At 37.0% G+C, this 22766-nt stretch overlaps 1 protein-coding gene across 2 annotated transcripts in view; it reads left to right on the forward strand.

The window, feature by feature from the left end:
* Positions 1–22766, forward strand: part of ascc3 (activating signal cointegrator 1 complex subunit 3) — a 260611-nt gene that overhangs the window by 135842 nt on the left and 102003 nt on the right. For both annotated transcript variants that reach the window (XM_067399556.1, XM_067399566.1), the window contains exons 12-13: positions 1063–1239; positions 1349–1420. In XM_067399556.1, the coding sequence (XP_067255657.1) occupies positions 1063–1239; positions 1349–1420 (249 nt within the window). The remainder of the gene's footprint in view (positions 1–1062; positions 1240–1348; positions 1421–22766) is intronic.

Raw genomic sequence — 22766 nt, forward strand, 5'->3', positions numbered from 1 at the left:
CTGAGCCTGAGAGAAGGATTTCCTATGAGTGTTTTCATCATTCTTTGTACCCACAAATAGGGACTAGCTGTGTGATATCTAGATTACCTGGACAGACAGCTACTGCATCATATTAAAGGCCTTACCAATCTTACCTGTCAGCCGCACCGCAGGAGGAGCACAGATAGCGCAGTCGCCTCTCTGTCTGTCTCAGATGCTGTGACTGTCATTAGTTTTGAGTTGTTTGTTATTCAAAACTTTAATTCTGTCTTCACAATAGCACATCTGGCAGTGTGAGACGGTGGCGATACTTGTCAAAAGAAGTATCACCGTGACGGCTGTCGGATACTGTCATCTGCACTTCATTATATGATTGCAGTGTTGGATATAAATATGAACATATGTTACCTGCGAAAATAGCTGTTCGAAAACCTGGAACCAGCTGCCTTAGCTATTTTAAGCATCATATCCATAACAGCGTTATTTTAATATACTATTGTAGATTTTATTTATATTTTGAATCAGCAACTTTTTAACATCAAATTCTGTTTTGACTCAGTTATGTTGAGTCTGCCTTGAGGAGTTGCTGCTTTTTCTTTTAATTGTTAGGGTTTTTTGCTGCTTGTTTAATGTTTCATTTTTGTTTTATTTATTCATGCATGCTTTACTTACAGTATTCAGCCTCACTGTGCTGTCACATTAGCTAAATGCATGTGGCCAAATAACCCTGTTGTCAAGAGTGTGTGAATTGTATAACTCATGCTGAAGTCACTCTTAAACCTGCTGGTCACTGCGGCAAAATTGCTTGGAAAACTTGAACCTGATGGGAAATCTTTCGCCCTCACCTAAAATCCCCTATCACGTGGATTCCTATTGAAAATACTGGATTTTGTCCTTGCAAATTCACCCCACAGTGGTAAATGTGATTGCACCTTTCGAAGGCTGCTGCCTGTGTGGACTCTCGACAGCTGGTTTGTGGAACAGATTGAGTATGATCATGTATGGGAATGTACTGTAGGAGACCCTTCAAAATGAAAACCCTCTATAGAGCGCTCTCAAAACCTTCTATCCGTCTTTCTCTAGGTGGAGTCGACCCAGAGTATGATTCGCATACTTGGTCTTTCTGCGACGCTGCCAAATTACTTGGATGTGGCGTCTTTCCTGCATGTGAACCCTTTCATTGGATTGTTCTACTTTGACAGTCGTTTCCGTCCTGTTCCTCTTGGCCAGAGCTTTGTTGGCATCAAGACTACAAATAAGGTACCTAGCAGCCAAGAAATCTCAAGCTGTGCCAAATACAATTAATTTTTCAATCATATTTTAGTCTGAAATGTAAAATGTCTTTGTAATTGTTATGTTCTCGTCACAGGTTCAGCAGCTACATGACATGGAGGAGGTTTGTTATGAGAAAGTACTGGAGCAGATCAGAGCGGGTCACCAGGTAATGTCCATTTATGTGTTGAAGATTGTTTTCTGCTTTTTGTCTTTGACCAGACTGTATTATGAATGGAGTGTGGGCTCAATGACACAAAAGAGCTTAATTCCAGTTCTGCTATAACCCTGATTTAGACCTAAATGTTTAACCCTTAGCTCTATATACATATGCCTTCATTATCTGGCAAATTTCCTCAAAGAGAAAACTAAACTAAAACAAAACATCATGTGAACTAAAAATGATCAAGACTAAAACAACCACTAAAGCTCTGTCCACACCGCCAGTGACAAAGCAACATGATCAAATTCAGTTTAGGATTTAGGCTAGGGTTATAACTTTTTTTATTTTACTAATAAAACATTTCCTGTATCATAAATTGATGCACTTTTGCTTAAAAACAATGAAAAGGCCCTAAGTTTAAAAAAGGTCACCCCAGATAAAAAAATCGGAACAACCATATAACAAACAACACTGCTTATAAATAAGTCCTAAAACTTTTTAGAACTCTTTTTCTAGAACAATCCACATCTTGGAATGAGAGAGGGACAGAGAGAGAGGGAGTTTTATGAGCAAACAACTCCACTTGATACTTTTTAATATTTCTTTCAGTAGCAATATATGATGTCGCACAAGATAAGTGATACTACCTTACAGAAGAACAAGGCTATCTGGGCCAATAATCTAGTGATATTTCAGCAATCGCATAGAAGAAATGTGCCTTTAGAAGGATCTTCACTAGAAGGAAAGTGCAGAATGCCACTCCAAATGCAAATTATTGGATGGTGCCAGTTTACCAGAAAAGAAGTCACAATCATTTTGTGACTGTTGTAACCCATGAGTGTTATAAGGGGTATTTTTGGTATAACATTATTTATTGTAGGTTGCTCCATACCCGATACAAACAGCAGGACGCGTGCCAATGTTGCAATGCAAGTGTTTATTGTTACAAAGGCCAAGGGGAGATACATAATATGATTTACAATATTTACAATTCCCCACGTCTGTTTGGGGAATAATCCAACACACAACAAAAGGGGAAACAGGACGTGGCCGTCGCCAAATGAATAATGAATAAGTATCTAGTCTCTCTTACAAAAAAAATAAATTAAAATATAAATATATATATATATATATATATATATATATATATATATATATATATATATATATATATATATATATATATATATATATATATATATATATTCAGCATCTGTGTAGCGATTCATACATTTATTAATCAATTTATTGGTGGAATATGAATATAATAACTCATAAAGCTTTATGAATAATTATTATGCATATACCGACCCAAGGGGGAATTAAACATATATTGTGAATTAACTACAACGAATTATAATCAATTACATATATGCTTAGTTCTGGTTTAATAATTATTTAGAGAAACTGTTCGTTTGTCCCGCAAACTGCAGCTCCTCAGAATGTTATTAAAAGGAAGGTCTTTTCTCTGGCCACGAGAAAGACTTCCTATTTTAGCATCCAAACGTAAAGCAAGGATATAGTATCGAAACGTTAAAGTGACCGGATTTTTGTTGAAATGAGCAAAAAGAACAATCGAGCATGAATAATGTGTTTAATATATGCAAACTATGACTACAGAGGTTATACATCTAAATACAGAATATACAAATATAAACAAAAGGGAAAGTAGAGACAGAACAGGAAGGAAGGATGGTCAAAGAATGGCAAATTACGACTGTTAACCCTTTTGAGAGCCAGCACAGAAATCAGTTTATACAAATTTCAGAGAAAATAAAATACTTGCTTATGGTTCAAATCGGTGTGCAGCAGAGTTTCAATGCGCCTGGCTTGGTTGGTCCTTTCCGAGAGGGTTTCTCCAGCGGGGTTTTCAAACGAGGTTTAACTGACGCGTAAGATGACAGAAGAGAAAGAAGAGAGAGAGTCCAAGGAGATGGTCGTCCCGGGAAGGAGAGCGCGTGATGACAGCGCTGTCGCCTGAGGCAGTTCAGGGGCAGTCGAGAGACAATCGGGAGACGACGGAAAAATTGTGTGTCTTTGCTTTTATGGAAAACGAAACTATCCCACCTCCTGAGTTGGGTGACCAATGGATGCAATGCAATCTTTGGCGGGCAAGGATTCCTTTGTCTCTCTTGCGAACTCATTTGCATAATTCATGAGGTTGGAGGTTGGGGGACCTGCTCACTCTCGACATTGTGCAGATGCTACGTCCGTGACACCCTGACTACACCACAGTAACTAAAACACAAAACAAAACATACAGTGGGTAGGTGGGTGCCCCTAACCTAGTGTGTCTAATACCATTGTCTAATACGTGTGCACAATGTACGTCACGTGACATACTTACCTGTCCACGCCAGTGCCAGAGCCAGTATTTTTTCATAGGGGTGGCCAAGCAGGGGCCAGCAGCCTGTTTGGGGAGGCACAGAAATCTTCATTATTTCAACATAAAAATGAGTCTGACTATAAAGTACTGGACTGTGTAATTGTAATTGAGATAGTGAATTATGGAATGCTGAGTGAATTTGACCTTTTATTGACCTTTTTTTTTTAAATCATTCCTCACTTGCAGGCATATTAATAAAGGGACTCACACTATAGCTACATTTCAACTTGTTCAGTCAGTTCTGGTTCTCAAAACCTCGATAGCTTGTTCTCCATTGTTGCATCTCCATGGATGAGACATGCAGATAACGACATACTGTAGTTCAAAGATTATTCAACCTTCATTGAATTTACTGTATAATCAATGAACTTCAACAATTCTGAGTTATTCTGATTAAAAAACTAACCAAAAAAAGTAAACACTAAATGTTTAACTTTCTATATTGTCAAAATAAACAATTGCAACAGTTCTTATCATACCTAAATTAAACTCAGTAGGCCTACAAAGAGAAAAAAAAAAAAAAAAAATGTTCTCTTTTGAATTCCCATTTGATGATGTGGAAATCAACAGCACATAAATGCCAAAATGTAAAATTAATTATTTTATGCATTTAAATGTGATGTATTTTTGTTTGTACTTTATAAATTAACACACAATTACCATCTTCTAGTAAATGCACAGTTCTCACATTCATTTATGCATTAAAAAAATTACTTATCAGACATGTGACGCATATATACAGTATATATATATATATGTGTGTGTGTGTGACCAGTGACCAGTGACCAGTCACGGAAAGTTGGGACACAAGTCGGTTCTGGCATTTTGAGTTATTCAAAGTTACACAGAGTTACACGAATTCTGAAAGTGTGGTCTCCAAGCTTTTCAATGATGTGTAACACATGGAAATCTGATAATATTTGGAGAAGTTGTGGCCATATGAAGGTAGGCACTCAAAAAAGCTCAAAGGGCAGAAAATGACCTAAAGATTTTGCAGTTCTCACCTGTTCTCACCTGCTGGGAGTGACAAAAGGGCTCATTTACATCTCATTTAGATAAGCCATACCCCCTGTAAAGCTGCATGGTTGCATAGCAACGACAGACGCAACGGGAAAATCGGACCGTATACTATTAATAATAAAGGATAATGTGCATTGTAAATGTCTGTAATTTATCTTTTTTGACATTAGGACTTTTTGAACAGGATTCTGTGATAACCGTATAGTCCTGATTTAGACCTCAGATAGTGGTTAGACCTGGTTTAAATCAAAGGATTAAAAAAATCCTGTACATTAAACTTATCAAACTTACTTTTGACTTATAACGCACATTTTACGGCTACAGATACTTTATACTTTTACTTACGCAGGAATTGAATCTGATACATTTACTATTACATTAGAAGAACCTTGTTAAGAAGTAGTAACTGGCTAAAATTATTAGCGTCACATTCAATTCAAGAATAGTAAGGTTTGCATGAGCTAAGTCATTCACACCAAGCAGTTGAAGCATTATTCAAATTAACATGCTAACATTACCATCTAAAAACCCATTATAGTAATGGTGGTTTTTGGCAAGTGATACGATGCCAACGATTACAATTAAAACGACAGTCCTGAGCTAGCTAATAACAATACAGACATGAGATAACGTGTAGCCTACGTGTTCTTAGAACGAACACAAAGCGACAAACTTTGATGTTTATGGAAACTCACCCCATAAGAAACAGAAAAGATGAAATAAGTTGTTCGGGCACACGTTCTCTTTGTCGGGGTCTTCTTTGTGGATGTAACCATCTCTGAAGTTTGCACTATGCGTCTGTTTGCCTCTAAATGTCCAATAATTTGCATGTCCTGCCACTCTTTTTCCGCAGCTAAAGAATCCAGCCGTATGTTGTACTTCAAAACATTTTCGGTGTAACGGCCACGGTTCAGCTCGTCTGCGATATTCTTTGCGGCGTCCATCTTCATTAAATTTTGATATCAGCTAGAGCCGGCCAGAGCGCTGCATAAATAAGTAGCCACGCTTCCCTTGGAGGGCGGCGGCAATAACAAAAGAAACAAAAGCCGGCGTATCCGATTCCAGTATGGAAATACAAACAGACAATGACACGCCCCTACTGCGAGATAGAATCCCAGAAAAACAAGCCGATTTAAACCTCAAAATGTACGCTTTTAAATAAACCAATACTGCGATTTAAAACACAGAGATGCTTCTTCATGATCTCAACTAACAGATTCTGCAAAAAAACGAAAATCACCAATTTTGATCAATAGTTGTGCTGCTGACTTGTGTCCCTGGTTTCTGTGACGGGTCACACATATATATATATATATATATATATATATATATATATATATATATATATATATATATATATATATATATATATATATATAAATAAATTTATATATATATATATATATAAAATATATGTATATTATATATGTATATGAGGCGAATTTGGAGTGCGTGTCTGAAAAGTCTCCCATTTTTGTGGTCTTAAAGAGATGGTTCTGTGTTTAAATAAATGCAATTCTTGACAGAAATAGCAGTTGTGAGCGGGGTGGCCATGGTCCACACTTCCCCAGTGTTACAAATAAATCAAAAAACAGCAATACAGTACAAAAACTGTAAACAGCATATAATTAAACAAGTACCAGAACAAAATCACAATGACAAACAACAAAAGGAATCGACAATGTCAAAAGTTAGTGAGTAACAAGCCAAAAAGCAGCATACAATAGGGGGCGAACAACTGGATTACGGCAGATTTACGACTGGAACAACGGGATTGGTTGTGACATCAGCTGGTGGACGGTGATTGGTGCCAGTCTCTGCCAACGGTAATCTAAGAGTTTTCATCCGTGAAACAGCAGTATGAGGGAAGAGAAAATGGTGATTGTACCTGTCAAGCTCCAAAAAGCACATAAAAGTCATATAAAAAATAGTCCATAAAATGTATGCCATTTAATGTTTCCCCTTACATCTATCTGTAAATCCACATCCTCCCACCACAAACTCCCAATACAGATCTCAATCCTACAGAAGTCATCAACACACATCACACCTTGCCAGTGTTGGTTAATCTGTTGATTGGTTCAGTAACTAAAAATAACAGAATGTGAGAAATGTGTCCGTGTTGGGGTTGTTAATGTCCAGAGGACAGAGTGTTAACAGTATGGGACGTGGTGACCTCACTGTGGAGGATGTGAGAGAAGAGCCCCGATCAGAGCCGTGTGTCCCTCATTTACGCATGTCCACATGCTGTATGTATCGCTGGCTTTGATCTCTGCACCTGAACATCATTTGTCTTCTTGAGTATGTTCAGGAAATGTCTTCTCAAGGAGAAACACAATGAAAGGCTGTGAGCAAGGCCTTCTTCGGAAGGTTTAGTGGTTTAATTGAAAATCATCATTCCTGTATTCCAGCGCTGAAGGTCACAGGCTCTGCGGTTGCGGCGCTGTGCTGGGCTATATTGTGCCCTGTGCCTCGTCCTGAACTCAATTTCTAAATCTCATAAATCTCCAAACAACCCACTCTTACCACCGCATAACCTCTCACCTTGCAAATGTTCTGTGCGTCTCGAGCTCACATCTTCTGTTTGAGTTATTTGTGTTTTTTGTGTAGTTTTTAGATGCTGTCCATGTTATTTCTTGCTCTAAACACCAAGTTATTCATTTAACTGGTCCTGGTCATAGATAAGTGCAGTGATCTAATCTAATCATACACTGTCCATCGGTTTAGAAGGTCGTAAAAAATCAGGTTTTTGTCAAAGATTTTGTCTGGCTCGGATTCAGAACGATGATCAAAGCATGGAGTAGATCGAGTTAATCAACACCCCCAAAGCTTCACATTCCCATACCCAGGGCCTAAAACTAGTGCTTTGTCACACCTGCCAGTGGAAATTTACTGGCCCTATAATATAAATTTACATAATGTACATAAATTTGATAAAATAATCAAATGTTAAATAACACTGCATAGTCTATATTTTATAAAGTAAACAGTTTAATCCTTATTAAAGTTACATAAGTTCTTCAGTCAAGAGCAGTGAATGATTTTCTCTTTGTCTCTTTTGTGTTTGATTAACCTCAAGGACACAAATGGAAGCAGGAATATATTAGGCTGCTGTCACTTTAAGAGAGCGAATGCACAGATCCAATATACTGATACACGTGTTTTCTTTTTCAACCGTTTATGTTCACTTAAGACATAACTGAGTATTTTTACGAGGATATTCGCCAATACGGGCATTTTCAAGCACACAAAAGAGAGTTCAATTCAGCATCTGCATGCAGTCTGAGATGCAGATTTCTGGGCACAGAAACTTTCACTTTAATGGCAATGAAAATATTTTTAATCAGTTATTGTAATGCCTTATTTTCAAATACATTTCACTTTAGTCAATTCATTGGTATTTAACAGTTTTTTTGTTTTGTTTTGTTTTTGCAAAACCTTCTTTGGACAGCAAGACATAGTAAATAGTCTGTTTTACAGCAGCAAAAGGAACACTATTTTTACTTACTACTCGCGAAATCCTGTCATTGCCACTGTAATGATGGACAAAACATGAACTTGCAGCTCAGCAATTAAAAGCTGGCTCATACACACACCATCATTCATCTTGAAATCATATGATTCAGTTCACATTTTCTGATTGGTCCTTGTGTGCACTTAGATGCTTTTGCTGATGAAGAGAAATCAAGTGTATAGCGTCAGTTCTGGCTGACACTTCAGTCAAGATCACGTCAGCTGACATTCAGCTGATCCATGCCATCCAATAGGGATACATTTCAGATTAGATTGCGTCTTTCAAATACACCTTCCAGCATTCAGATGCTGCTCGATCGCTGCGCTGCGCTCGTTATACCCGCCTCCATCCCGTACTCCTCCAATACATGACTGCACCCGTGGCTCAGTGCCGCACATGTAATCCGGGTTATTATTGTTCATATTAATTCCTCATTTCTCTTCAGGTGATGTTCACATGTATTTTTAATACTTATGTATCAGTTCTGTTTTGCTAAACTGTTTTACATGACTGTAAAAAAAAAAAAAAAAAAAAACAATAATCTGAACTAGAACATATCTGACACTTTTGTTCTGACCAAATGAAAACATACATGTTTTAAAATAAATTAAGTTACTGACATTAAGATCTAACTATTGCTCAGTCAGATCAGATCACACATTCCAAATTATCCACAGAAAAATTGTACCTGTTCAGCAGGAAAAAATCCATCTCTGCGTCAGTCTTTTGTCAAATGAAATTATCAAATGAATTTAAGTGTTTTAAGTTAATAATAATAATAATAAAAAAAAAAAAAAAAAAAAAAAAATGTAATTGACCCTGTAGCAGCTTGCCACATTAATATGCCACATTAATACAGAATTAATGTGGCAAGCTGCTGTGTGTGTGTGTGTGTGTGTGTGTGTGTGTGTGTGTGTGTGTGTGTGTGTGTGTGTGTGTGTGTGTGTGTGTGTGTGTGTGTGTGTGTGTGTGTGTGTGTGTGTGTGTGTGTGTGTGTGTGTGTGTGTGTGTGTGTGTCAACTATATTGCAACAGCTTCTAAAATGTCTCACCCAGTCAGATTTCAGAGATGGACCTATCAATGTAATAACAGCTGTTGTAACCGGGTTAACGTTCCTACCCTCACATTTTTTGGGAGAAAATCATTTCTTTTGAAAGACTCATGATTTAATATGTTCCCACCATTAAATTGCATTTAGAACTAAATGCTAAATCATTTATAAGTGAAATGGAAAGTGATTTGGTGAGTTGAAACTGGAAGTGAGCTGAAAAGATCGCAGGCCTTTCTCTCTGCGGCGCAGTACAGTGGGGAGCGTCTCTCTCAGCTTGATATTAAATTGTCAGAAGTGGCTGTGACATATATTAATTTCATGTGGGAGCATGATGGATTGAATTTTCTTTATGAAATGCCCCCTTAGCCCCCCTGTCGGGCCAGTGGTTGGCAGGCACGAGGCAGATGGAACTTTAATACGCTTACGGAGGCAGCGGTTACTGTAGACTGTGCATTCTCACAGCTTTGCAATGATGAAAAAAGTCTAATAAATAATATTTGCCGCAGAGGTCTCTATGGATCTTTGTAGGACTGCTCTGTGGCGTCTGAGAGAGGTAGAATATAAAGGAATGCCAGTGAGAGATGGAATTCAATCTCCATGCATTCGTTGACAAGATGAATAGGTTGAGTGATTGCATCTGTATGTGCAAATTCCAGTTGTAGCAAACTCAAGTTGCATGCAAATGGATGAAAGATGAACAAAGTGTGGAGAAGATTTACATCTCTGTTTCTTGTTCTGTCATTGTAATGCAAGTTCATTGATGTTGGTCAGTGAGAGCAGTTAGTTCATCTTTGGCAAGTAATGGTTCATTTGAGGCCATAGAGTTGTCGAGTTTATCTCTCTGTTATGGCTCTTTAAGAGTTTTGTGGAAGGTTTGAGAAAACCTTTTGTACTCCGTAATAAATGTGCATTGTAGGTTATTAATCCTCTGGCCCTCTTCATTTAGGAGTCACACTTGCCTTTACAGTCAAAAGTGACCGAAGCCTTAAAGTAACTTTTTTTTTTTTTTTTTTCAGGAAAACCAATGTAATATATTTTTGTTCATAATAATATTTTTTTTATTATTATATAAAATTCTGAGGGTATTTTATGATACTGTGCAGTATTTATACAATTTTTATTAGTTATTTTTCCTCATTGAAAATAATACACTTTTTTTTTTCTAAAATATTTTTTAATTATTTTTCAATTAAAGCAGTATTCCATGTTAAAATAGAGACAAGGCATTTAAAAGGTGCTTTTTTTTTTCTTCTTTTTTCTTCTTTTTTTTTAAGGTAGATTAGTGCCATCTGGTGAGAGTAAAATAAAAATAAAAATGTTTGTAATGCCATGGTGTAACCACAAGATTCCCATGTAGTTCTATATAAAGTGGCTTATAAATTCTCTAGTGGTTTTTGGACACAAACGCTTATTTTTATTAAGATTTGGATTTATACTTAGACATTCTCAAAGACTATTATTTTTTGACCCTTTAACATGTCCGAATCATGTCCTTGATTTTTTTGTGTGTTCATATTGCTAATGCAACAAAAGTGTCATTGATTCCAATGAAGCTACGATTTTTAACATTTCAAAATATATTTTTTTTCTGACAAAAATGACAGAGGAGGGCAAGAGGGTTAATCATTTGGTGGGAAGTTGAAGTTTTGTTTGCATTCAGACTTGCATTCAGACGTAAAGGCTGTTAACTCAGGATGAATTCTTACAGAGCTCCTAAAGGGACATGGTGATGGAAAAAATATTAGATGGGAGGAAAAAATGTATTAAACATGAACATTTCCCAGAGAAACTTTGGTATGTCTGAAGTGGACCATCAAAATAAAGTGCAACCAAAACTTTGTGTTACTTTAAACTGTTGGTATCCCACGAGAAACTTGGCATTCGCTTATAAAACTGTTGCGTTCTCTCGTAAAAGTGTTGTGTTCCCTGAAGAAACTCTGCATTCACTCTCAAAAGCATTGCAATACAGTTTCCCCTCCCACCCCAAATTATTTCCATCAACACTTTTGTGTTCGCTCACAAAAGTTTTGCATTCTATAGTAAGTTTGCTTTTACTCGTTTGCGTTTTTGGGAGAATACACAACATTTCTTTAGAGATGCAAACAATTTGCAAGTGAATACAAAAGTTTTGCGGGAATGTGATTTATTTTTTATTTTTTTCGTCAGCGATCATAAAAGAATTTAAATATAATTTTTCCTCTCATCTCATTTCTTCCTCCATCACCATGTCCCTTTAGGGGCTCCGTACATTATTGTTTTCTGTCTTTTTCTGTTTTTTATTATTATTATTACTGGCGTTGCTGTAATTCTGTTGTGTGTCGGCATGGTTGTTTTATTCAATCAGCAGAATGATGGGGATAACCAAAGAAATGATGGCAGTGAATGTGTCTCAGAGAAAAGCTTACTTTATAACACGTGAAGTTTGTGAACCCTACAGAATTTGATCAATATTACTTCGCTCTTTTGACCTGACTGAGTCTGTCCTCCTCTCAAGCGTATCTGATATACAGTGCCCTAAACAAGTGACACCCGGGGGTGTTTCATATCTTTATTTAATCGGTTGCTCCACCCTATCATTTTTGTTAAAAGATTTGAAAAATTAAATAATTATGATCAGGTCCATTTATAATATGTATGAGGTGCATTAAGGGACTAGTTGTGTATGTATTTAAAAGTCAACTCAGTCCCTTTTTTAATCCCCATTAAACCAAAGCAGTCTATTTAGACATGCCGTTTTGATTTTCTAAGGGTTTATACACTCATTAACTTGATACGCTACTCCACATAGGAAGAAGAGACGTGCCAAACAGTTACTGAGCTGATGCAGACACATATCTCAAGCAGAATGATAACGTGTTGGTCTGGAGCGAGGTTTACAAGAGGTGTTTTCCTAAAAATAAGCGGGGCAGCCAGAAATCTGCCCCAATGGCTCAGATTAACATAGGAAAGTTGTGGGGCGCTGTAGAGCTGGGGAGGGCTCTGAGATCAGCTGCCCTGCACTTAGTATCATGATTCATGCCTGCCGAATCCATGCGCTTCATTTTAACATATCCTGCTCACTTTACGACTTAAAATAGTCTAGAAAATTTGAAAAATATTTGTTGCAGAATGCTGAACACATTTATAATTTATTATTAATTCAGTGTTTTTATGTTGGGATTAATATTTTGGTGAGGCTCTGCCCCCATCTGTCCATACAGATGAGCCATGGCTGAAAGTAAAAACTGACTGAGCTTTTGGCATCTGTCGCTGCATTAGCGCCGCATATTCTCTTAGAGACGATACGAGATGAATCTATTTTCTTAATATTTCTCTTGTGGCAGTCTCTTTCTCTTGTGGCATAGTGAGAAAAAATTAGTATTTTTCCTGAATCGAGAAGTATTTCGTGTTAAGTTGTTTTTTTAAATGAGATGTAAGCTATTCAACTAATCTTTCATTATCCTCACTTACAGCGCATTGGTTATGCTGTGATGCGCTATGATATTGTAGGGCAAATGAATTGCAATATTAATTTAATAATAAAGGTTGCATAATAGTAATAAGAATAATTTAATAGCCCACTGTGCCCGTCCGTTATATGCCACTGTGAATGGATAAATGGTGTTCAGGCACGGCATCAAACTGATTACCTGTTTTATCCAAATCCACATGCATGAACTGTTTAGTGTTCAGTGCTGCAATGTCTCCTGTCTCATGATGTTTCTCATGTGTTTTCAGTTGGCCCAAAAAAAAAAAAAAAGGCTTTTTTAACATTCTACAAAAAATGATCTGGGGGGTGATCTGCCCTTTAACCATCTGGGGTCTGAGGATTTTTGGGCCCTGGAGAAGTTTTGACATGCCCTGACATTTGTGCTTTTTTTTTTTTTTTCAGTTGTTCATAAACATATTAATGACCAAAGTGTCATTACACTGTATTCATCACAAACTAGGCTACCATAATATGTGAGGAACATGTATGTACATATTTGTTTTTTTTGAAGGAATAACGTTTATGCGTGGTTATTGAAGAGAGAGAGAAAAAAAAAAAGAAAAAAAAACTTAAGTCATTGAAATAAGGCCAAAAAAATAATATTAAATCTGTGTTCACAAAACTTCTGGGTATTAGAGATTGTAGACTAGAGTTTTAGCTTCAAAATGATGTAAAAATCATCCTGCCTACTCGTTCATATAATATATTGATTTAGTTTTTGTAAGACACTTTTTGTCAAGAAACAGTATGTGTGGAGGTGTGAATCATCATGAATAATGGGTCATTTACACCTGAGAAGACAAAAGAATCACATAAAGAGCTATAATGACCTACATAAATAATGAGCTCTTTCAGTCAGGTAAGCTGTGAAAAAAACCCTCTGTTGATCATGTCTCAAGCTCATCATGGTCTATATCAAACATACAGAAAAAACAGCAATACTGTGAAATATTATTACAATTTAAAATAATGGTATTCTATTATATTCTTTAAAATATAATGTATTTCTGTGATGCAAAGTGTCTGAACAGTTATGTTACCTCTATGGCATTTCATATAGGCTTTTAGCTTAAAAGCATGCACATTTGGAGAAATATTGATGGATTCTCATGTGTTTGTCAATTTTCTATACTGAGGAGTAATATTTATTCAATATTTATAGTCATCACTATGAGCGCTGGATACTGTGTTTTCAGTTCATACTTGCAGCCGGAGGGCGCTCTGTACACCTTTAGCCCACAAATTACTCCAAAGAAGAGCAGGACATTCCAGGAACTAACAGAGGCTTCCAGAGATTGTTAACCATGGCTTTAACATGCAGATAGACACTTTTGAAGATAATAAATACACAATTGCGACGATGTATGCATGTATTGCCTCAGAATTTGCGTCTAAATAGCGCTCACTCCATGCGTGTGGCCGCATTAGCGGATAATGAGCTGAATCACGGTTGTATATGTGTTGTTCACAGCTTGTGGACTTTTATATGTAAATGTTGTCTGTAGATGTTGACAGTTTAAATCAACTGTCTCAATGCAGAAAACAAACATGCATTTGCACCATTAAGCGTGGTCAAAAACGCATCCCAGACCACTTCCAAATAGGTTTTCAGTGATCTAATTATGATCTAATCACAGCATGTCTTGGGTGCATTTCAACTTGGCTTATAATGTGATCGAGTGCAGCTGGTTTGAGAAACTCTCCAGACACACAGTGATATATGCTGTAGTAACAGTTCTCTAAATGGTTATGGCAAATCCTCTAATGGTTGTAGCTCATCTAGTCAGCACTTTTACAATGACCAATCAGGATTTCAGCTTCACAGTAGCTGCATTTACATTGAACCTAATAATCCATTTTGTAATCAGAGTAGTAACACAGTCAAAATAATAAAAATAAATAAATAACCATGTCAATCGTAATTAATTGACCAATTAATTGTCCAATTCAGACCAGAGGGGTTGATTAATTATTTTCTAATCTGTTTGATAGGACATATAAACACTTGATCCGATTGAAACTGAAATTGGAAAGATCTGCGCATCTGTGCAATTTACTTTGTAAAACTCTGTGTATGTCCATGAAGTGTGCAGTCTGATTGTTTTATGTTCATTGGTTTCATTCTGATTGATGCAATCATGGTTCATGACTTCAGTCTCGTGTGAGTTATAATCAATGAAAATGCCTGTTATAATCACTGAAGCTGTCTACACTGCAAAATGAGTCTCTTGTTTACATTGTATCTGAACATTGTTGTTTATGATGAGAGATTTTGCGAGAGTGCAGAATTCTGTGTGCGCACTGAACAAAATTCTGCCAGTTTCAGATTGCATTCATGCGCTCAACAGAAACGTGTGTGGTTGGTTATAATGTTATAACCAACCATCTGCATAAAAAGAAATATTTGGTGCAACATGAAAAGATCAGATAGTACAGTAAAAGTCAAATACCTTAACAGTGAAAATTACACACTTGTTACAAGTCACCAATTTCAATACTACTTGAATAAGTCTTAGAGTATCTGACTTTAAGAGTACTTAAGTATTTTATTCGTACTGAATATAAGCTCAAATATGGACTATCTTCAACACCTAAGAGACATTCCAGTGAACAACAAGAAACAGTTGATTTGTGAGAAGAGCAATCATATTTATTTTCTATAATCAAAATAAAACTGAACACCTCAGTATTGCAATAAATCAAGGTCGTCACACAACAGCCTCTCAAACATCTACAGACACTCAAGTCTCAGTTAGGCTCAAGTGCTCAAACAGGGAATAAGTAAATCAATATCCATCAAAAAGGTCTCTTCAAAATAATAATGTTAACTATAATTAAAGACAAAGCCTTCTAGACTAGACGTGCTTGTTTAAGCCTCATCACTGGCTGCAACTACATTCTCATCTTAAATATGAAACATCTACAACTACCTGCTAATGCACACGTCTAAAGTAGGCTTGTTCACAAGTTTGGGTGATTAAGGGCAAAGCACACAAGATATAGTACCTTCAGTGCTCTGTAGAGAGCGATATTGCTTCTTTTGTAACAGAAATAAACTGCTGCAGAAAAACTAGGTGTCATACAAAATGTAATGTGTAATTGTGTTACTCTTTACATATGCATTGGAGTAAAAAGCATATACTTGTTCAAAAATGTAGTCAAGTAGAGAGTAAAAGTTTATAATATCCTTGATACTAAGAACAAAAGTAAAGTAGCCAAAAAGTAGCTAAGTAGTCAAAAAAGATACTTAAGATACAAGAAGGTACAGTAACTAATCACTTTGACTCAAATACTTTACACCACTGTCTAAAAGTACATTTCCTTCATTTTCACCAGTCATTTTAATCACAACAGTCTTAATAAATTTAGTGTTTGGGAAATTTCCCCCCTTATCATCAATTTTGGGGGCATTTATATTAATTTTGGTGGTATTTTTCACCAAGTCCCCTAGTAGCTAGGGATGTGCAACAGCGACCGAGTACTTGAGTACTCTACCGTGACTGTGGCGATCGATCATGTAAATAATGATAGAAATGTATTTTTCCTTTTTTGTCCTGATTGGTTATAGTAGCAGTTTGGGCAGCGCCCTGAGCTCTGATTGTTTAGCTTTCCACAGCATGGAAAAAAAAGACGTGAGAAGAGAGAGAATGGCCTTGAAGTCACGTAGTGATGTCTGGCTTCACTTTGACAAGATAGATGAAAAGAACAGTTCATTGCAAGCTGTGCTGAAAATATCCTTGGTTGATCAGAAAGTGCAAATTGAATCCAAAATATTGCTGAAATATTAGTTGCACTTTTTAAAGCACAACCGGAGTTACGCTTTTGGTCAAACTCACGTTTGCATTCGCAAACCTTTTGCAGATGATAGTTGTAATAGCTACATCTGACTAATCTACTATAGGATGCGTTGGGTCAGGATATCAATATTTATTAACATGTTTAATGCGCTGAATATCAGTGTTTAGTTTTTAGTGTTTAGTTTCATGCTCAAATGCAATGCCTGATATGGACTGAGTTATTTGAGACGATCATATTGCTTTTAGATGTTTCTTTAAAAAAACAAAAGAAATAAAAATATTGATGTTATAATAATACAGCAGTGCATTTTTCATCATAATTGTTCAATGGCATAATTCGCATGACTTCGAAAACATGCAGGCGATTTATGGAATCACTTAATAATGTGATAAAATAAAGCACAGATCTGCCATAAACATGGCTTTATAATGAGAACTTTATAGAAATCTACAGTAAATTCTGTCCTCACCTGTGTTTCAGCACTCTGTCGTGAAAGCACGTTCTCTCTCTCTCTCTCTCTGTTATGTCTATATTATGTATCTAAGTTATCTGATTAATATCATAGGATGTGTCATAGAACGGGCTTCGGTTTATTGGCGTCACTCACCTCAGGCGCTGTTCCTTTTAGATGCTTCCTTATTAAAACATTGCTGCATCATAATCAATCTAACACTGTTCTAATCGAAGAAAACCTTGAAACCTACTGATGATCGAAATGAAAAATTGCCAAAAATGCCCATCCCTACTAGTGGCCAGTAAGTATTGGTTTTAACAAGTACCAGAAGTGAAGCATCTGCCTTAGAACTCGGCCTTATAAAGGGCTGTATGGGAGTTATTTCAGTAAGAGAGGTATTTCTGTAGGATCAACAATAAAACACCCTTCGTCCAGGAGAGATTATTGAAAAGAGCAGTTAGACAATGCCATATAAATCCTTCATGGCTCTCTTTGTCCTTCATTGTCATTTATTGTTCTTTTGTGACTTTTCCTCTTTGTCACAGCGATCAGCTTATTAAATCTGTTTTCTGAAGAGTCTTTCCACATCCTCCCAGCCCCAATAACCACATTTTCTGTCCTCTCTCTCGCTCTCTCTGTGCTCTGAAGAAGAGCAGATTGCGGTGAGCGCTGGTGAGAAACATGTTGGCAGGTGGTCAAGGACATGTTTGTGTTTTTTGGAAGGCTGTTCTTAAATTAGCAATCATGAATTAATTAGCTACCAATTATCCACAAGCCCAAACAATTGTGATGAATGCCAAAGTGCTGGCTCTGTTTCCAGGTACTGACCGTGGCAAAATACAGCCCAAAACAAACAGCGTTCAGCACATCAACACAGAGCCATTCGGTGTGGCACAGAGCATCACTGCTCCACTGGCTTCAGACTCACATTGTAGCATTTCTGCAGTCGTCCTACTTCCTTTACTTAAATGCATACATTATTTGAATATCTGAACCTCATCTTTCATGCGGTACAATGTTTTCTTGGAGGTGTTATTAGGAGGTGCTTGTGTGTTAACAGAATAACAATATTTGTCAGGTAAGATCTCATCCTGATAGTTTGATCTAGATTGTTAAGTTTAGCCGCTGTGATTTTGAGCTGCAAGCTGATGCCAAACATTTGCATCAAACTCCATTGTTTGCCTTAAATTTGCCAAAATTAAACTGAAACGGGGCCGTAACCACCATAGGCATAAACTACTCAACTTTTTTTTAATGGAATTTCTCTATTTTGAATTAAAAATATGCTATCATTTAAATCATGTCATTCATAACTGAATGTGACGAGACAAGACATTTTTTTTATACATTTTTGACATATTAGACATACAAGTAATAACAAATTATTATTGGAAATGAGTTTAGATGGACTACTTACACAACTATAGGCTATAATTAGACCTTGAACTTCTTTTAGCACCACCCAAAAATGTCCTTGAACTAAAAGGTTAATATAATACAAAAAATTAACTAAAGGGGACCTAAAGTGCCCCTTTTACAAGATGTACTCTTCTGCAACAACTCTTCCTCTTCTCTGAAGCAGCCCAACATGGCCTCACCCCCTTTGTTGCGTGTTCTCGAGAACGGGTTTATGTAAACTTTAAGGTTAGTGATAATAACATAATATAATATAATAATAAACTTTATTTTCTATAGCGCCTTTAAAAAGTAGCATCTCAAAGCGCTTCACAAGACGAATAAATAAAACTTACAATTATACAAACAATACTAAAATAAATGAGATATAAAAACAAAATGCCAAATTAAAGCTGCAAGCAGCAATGAAAGGTCCCTCGCACCCGTGCCACCATCACCTGGTGGCTTTAGGAAAACACGGTGGGTGGTATGCATTTAAGTATATAAATACAGGAGGACTACGTCAGTCATTTGTATTTGCCACGCTTCCTGCTACCAGCTGGTGGTAATATGACTATAACAAAATTTTGCTGTGTGGATATGTTCAGGCCTTATCAAACATGTGAAGATTGAGGCAGATTGGACATTGTATGCATGAGTTACAACATCTTCCTCTTTCATGGTGAAACATCTCATTTTTCCAGGCCGCCACGGACACGCCCTTCAGTGAAAACTCTAGATCTTCGCAATTTTACATCGCAAAGTCCTTTAGATTAGACTGACCAAATATGATGTTGATCTTGATCAAAGTACAAAATATCTCATATTCCTTTTGGGTTCACAGATTTTGCACCAGGGACTTTTTTTGTAGGTATTGGGCTGTTACATCTGTCTACCGAATTGCATACTTGTACGTGAAACATAGTGCGAAGAGCCCTTAAATGAAATTTTGTAGATGGTGCTATCGAGCCATTTTCACCACTTCTGATGCATGTGCAAAGTTTCATGAGTTTTCGAGCATGTTTAGGCCCTCAAAAATGCGATTCATTTCGGAGAAGAAGAAGAATTGACTGAGCAATTACAATAGGGTCCTCACACCATCTGTGCTCGAGTCCTAATAAGAACATACTATCAACAACAAGTCAATAAGAAATTTAACAATTACAAAATAATCAAGTAAAAGCTACCCTAAAGAAATAAGCTTTAAGGGAAAATTTAAAAAAACTAAGGGATTCTGCTTGCCTAATTTGAGCAGGCAAAGTATTCCAAAGTCTTGGAGCAACTGAGGAAAACGGCCATAGATTTTAAACAATTAAAAGCACTGGTGTTTAGGGGCTAGAAGCTCAGAGAGATAATGAGGAGCCAAACCATGCAAAGCTTTATAAATAAGCATGAGAATTTTAAAATCAACACGTAATCTGACGGGGAGCCAATGTAAAGACTCCAAGACAGTGATGCGATGCCTTGTTCTGTTTCCAGACAGGATTCAAGTAGCTGAATTTCAAACCAGCTGTTATTTATTTGGGGTAGCGCTTGAGACCCCAACCAGCAAAGCATTACAATAATCAATGTGAGAAAACACAAAGATGTTGATTAACTTTTCTGCCACCGGGAATGACAACATAGGATGCAATCTGGCAATATTTCGAAGATGTGTTCTGAACATGGAAAACAAATGTTAAATGTGCATCAAATATCACTGCCAAATATTTTAATTTTGTTTGAAGTTCCAGCGTAGAGCCATCCACACAGAAAGTTAAAGACCCAGCCTTACGTAGCTGGTGGGGTGAACCAGTGAGCATTACCTCTGCATTGTCACTGTTTAGACAAAGAACATTTCTATTAATGCATAAATACATTGAGAAAGAAAAGACACACGCACAATAACATCAGGTTTTGAATGTACATAAACCTGAGTGTCATCTGCATAAAAGTGAAAGTTGAGACCAAGTGATCTTAAAAGCTGACCAAATGGATAAATGTAAATTCTAAAAAGTAAAGGACCCAAAATTGATCCTTGAGGAACACCAGATTGCACCACACTGTTATCAGACCTGCAACCACCCATAGCAGCGAACTGCTTTCGAACTAAAAGATAAGAGCTTTAGTGCAATCCCAGATGTCACTAACCCAGGAAGAAGCTTCTTGTAGTCCTAACCAGCCGTTTGTTGTAGTCCTTAAACAGAGAATTCTTTAAAAGAAAATATCTCTCTTTGCATTGAACTTTGAGTGTCGTAACTTTGCAGATGTTGTTTATGCTCAAACAGCAACATTACACACTAACTAAAGTTAGTCAAATCATAACCAACCACCCCTTTAAAAAGAAAGACAGAACAGTGAAGAAAAACTGAAAATCATTAAGAGAGAGGGGAACTCACACAAAAAAGACAAAGACCAGACTCAAAGTGTTCACCTAATACATACTGTGCACAAAAATGGCAAGAACTGGTTGATTTTCACACTACCCGGAGTCGAGATGTTTGTTTGTATTTTATCAGCTGTGAAACAAAGTCACAAAGTTCCATGTATGCCATGGACATTTCAGAGAAGAACTAGTTTTTTTCAAAGGTTGCCAAAGAGATTCGGGTGTTTCATATTAGATATCCCCATCCTCAAGTGGTGTTCTTCAGGGTTCTGCCATGTTGTGTCTACTATGTGCTTTGTTAAGGTGGTTGTCATTGCACAAAAGCATACAGTTTATACTATCTGGTCAGGGCCAGATAGCATCGCATTTTACTTTAAAGACCCCATGAAACCTGAAACGGCATCGCTTTAGTTCATGATTATGAGCTTTAAATATTTTATGCAGACAGACAAATGTACAGTCATCCAGAAAAACAGACCAAATATATTGAACATATCTTCAGGGGCATATCCAAACTTGCATCCAATAAAATGATCTCTAGAATGAGATTGTCAGTCCCTCAATAATGCCTTCATTTGACTAGTAATAGCAGGAAGCAAATCACGGTTCAGGAGGAACTTCATGTTTATGGGTATCAATTGGGTTTCCAAACGAGTTATGCATTTGTGTTACATTCACAGTATTATTGTGGTGGAAAGTGTCACACTGTAGGGAGTTAATATGTTAGAATATTATGTGCTAAGTCGAGAACAGTATGTCAGATTTATTTTTCTTCTCCCCTAGCTCTCCCACACCATCAGTACTTTCAGTTAAAGGACGGCGAGAACAGTGAGAGTGTGAGAGAGAAAGAGAGAGAGTCTTTTTGCCATCTCATAACTGTCTTGTATTTCTATTATTGATTGTTTTTGTCTGGGGTATTGACTGCTTTGCAAGGGCAGCCTGAGTGTAATAGGAAAATTACAACCCTCTTTTGTCCTTTGACTAATATGGCACACAGACACCACTCTGCCCTTCTGCTCTTTGTGGATGGAGCTTCTGCCTTTCAGGCTCAGAAAGAACAATCCAGAAGTTAGAGGTCGGATCCAGATGTGCCAGTTCACGTTTAAAAGACCCAGCACAATACTGCGTTTGTAACGATGGAAATATTGCATTCAGTACTGAAACGTGCAATATAGTAATTCACAATATAGTAATTCTGCTTGAAGTCAGATGTTACTAATTAAAATAAAGCCATAGTCTCAATATGATCCACTTAAAGAAGCCCTATATTGCCCTTTCTCAGAGTCTTGATGCTGTTTTTGTGCTCTACTAGAACAGGTTTTCATTGCTTGAATGTTGATTATTTTCCTCATATTTTCCTCATATTCTCCTCTATTCTCCATTGTTGCAGCTCCTCTCTTCCCAGTCTGTCAGTAACGCTCAGTTTAGTTCCTGTCTCTATGAAGCCCCTCCTTCTGAAAAGCACAATGGGCTCTGATTGGTTGGCTGGAGCAGTGTGTTGCGATTGGTGTTTGGGAAATGTCCCGCCCCTTACCATACATCAACACACTACTAACTAACTCAGCCAGGCCCCGCCCCTTTATTCTGTGCATTAAAGGGTTAGTTCACCCAAAAATGAAAATTCTGTCAGTAATTACTCACCCTCATGTTGATACAACCATGTAGGTCTTTCTTTCAACTTCGGATCACAAATTCATATTTTTGTGATTAAATATGAGCGGTGGAATACTCCTCCATTGGCTTTAAGGGGGCACAAACTTGTCCGTCCAGAAAGTCAGTGAAGAAAATGTTTAAATAGTCCATGCCACTACAGTGGCTCAACCGTACGTTTCTCAAGCGACGATAATACTTTTCGTGCGAAAAAAACAAACAAAAGAACGACTTTATTCAACTATTCATT

Source organism: Chanodichthys erythropterus, chromosome 2 (assembly GCF_024489055.1).
Source record: "Chanodichthys erythropterus isolate Z2021 chromosome 2, ASM2448905v1, whole genome shotgun sequence".
NCBI lineage: Eukaryota > Metazoa > Chordata > Actinopteri > Cypriniformes > Xenocyprididae > Chanodichthys > Chanodichthys erythropterus.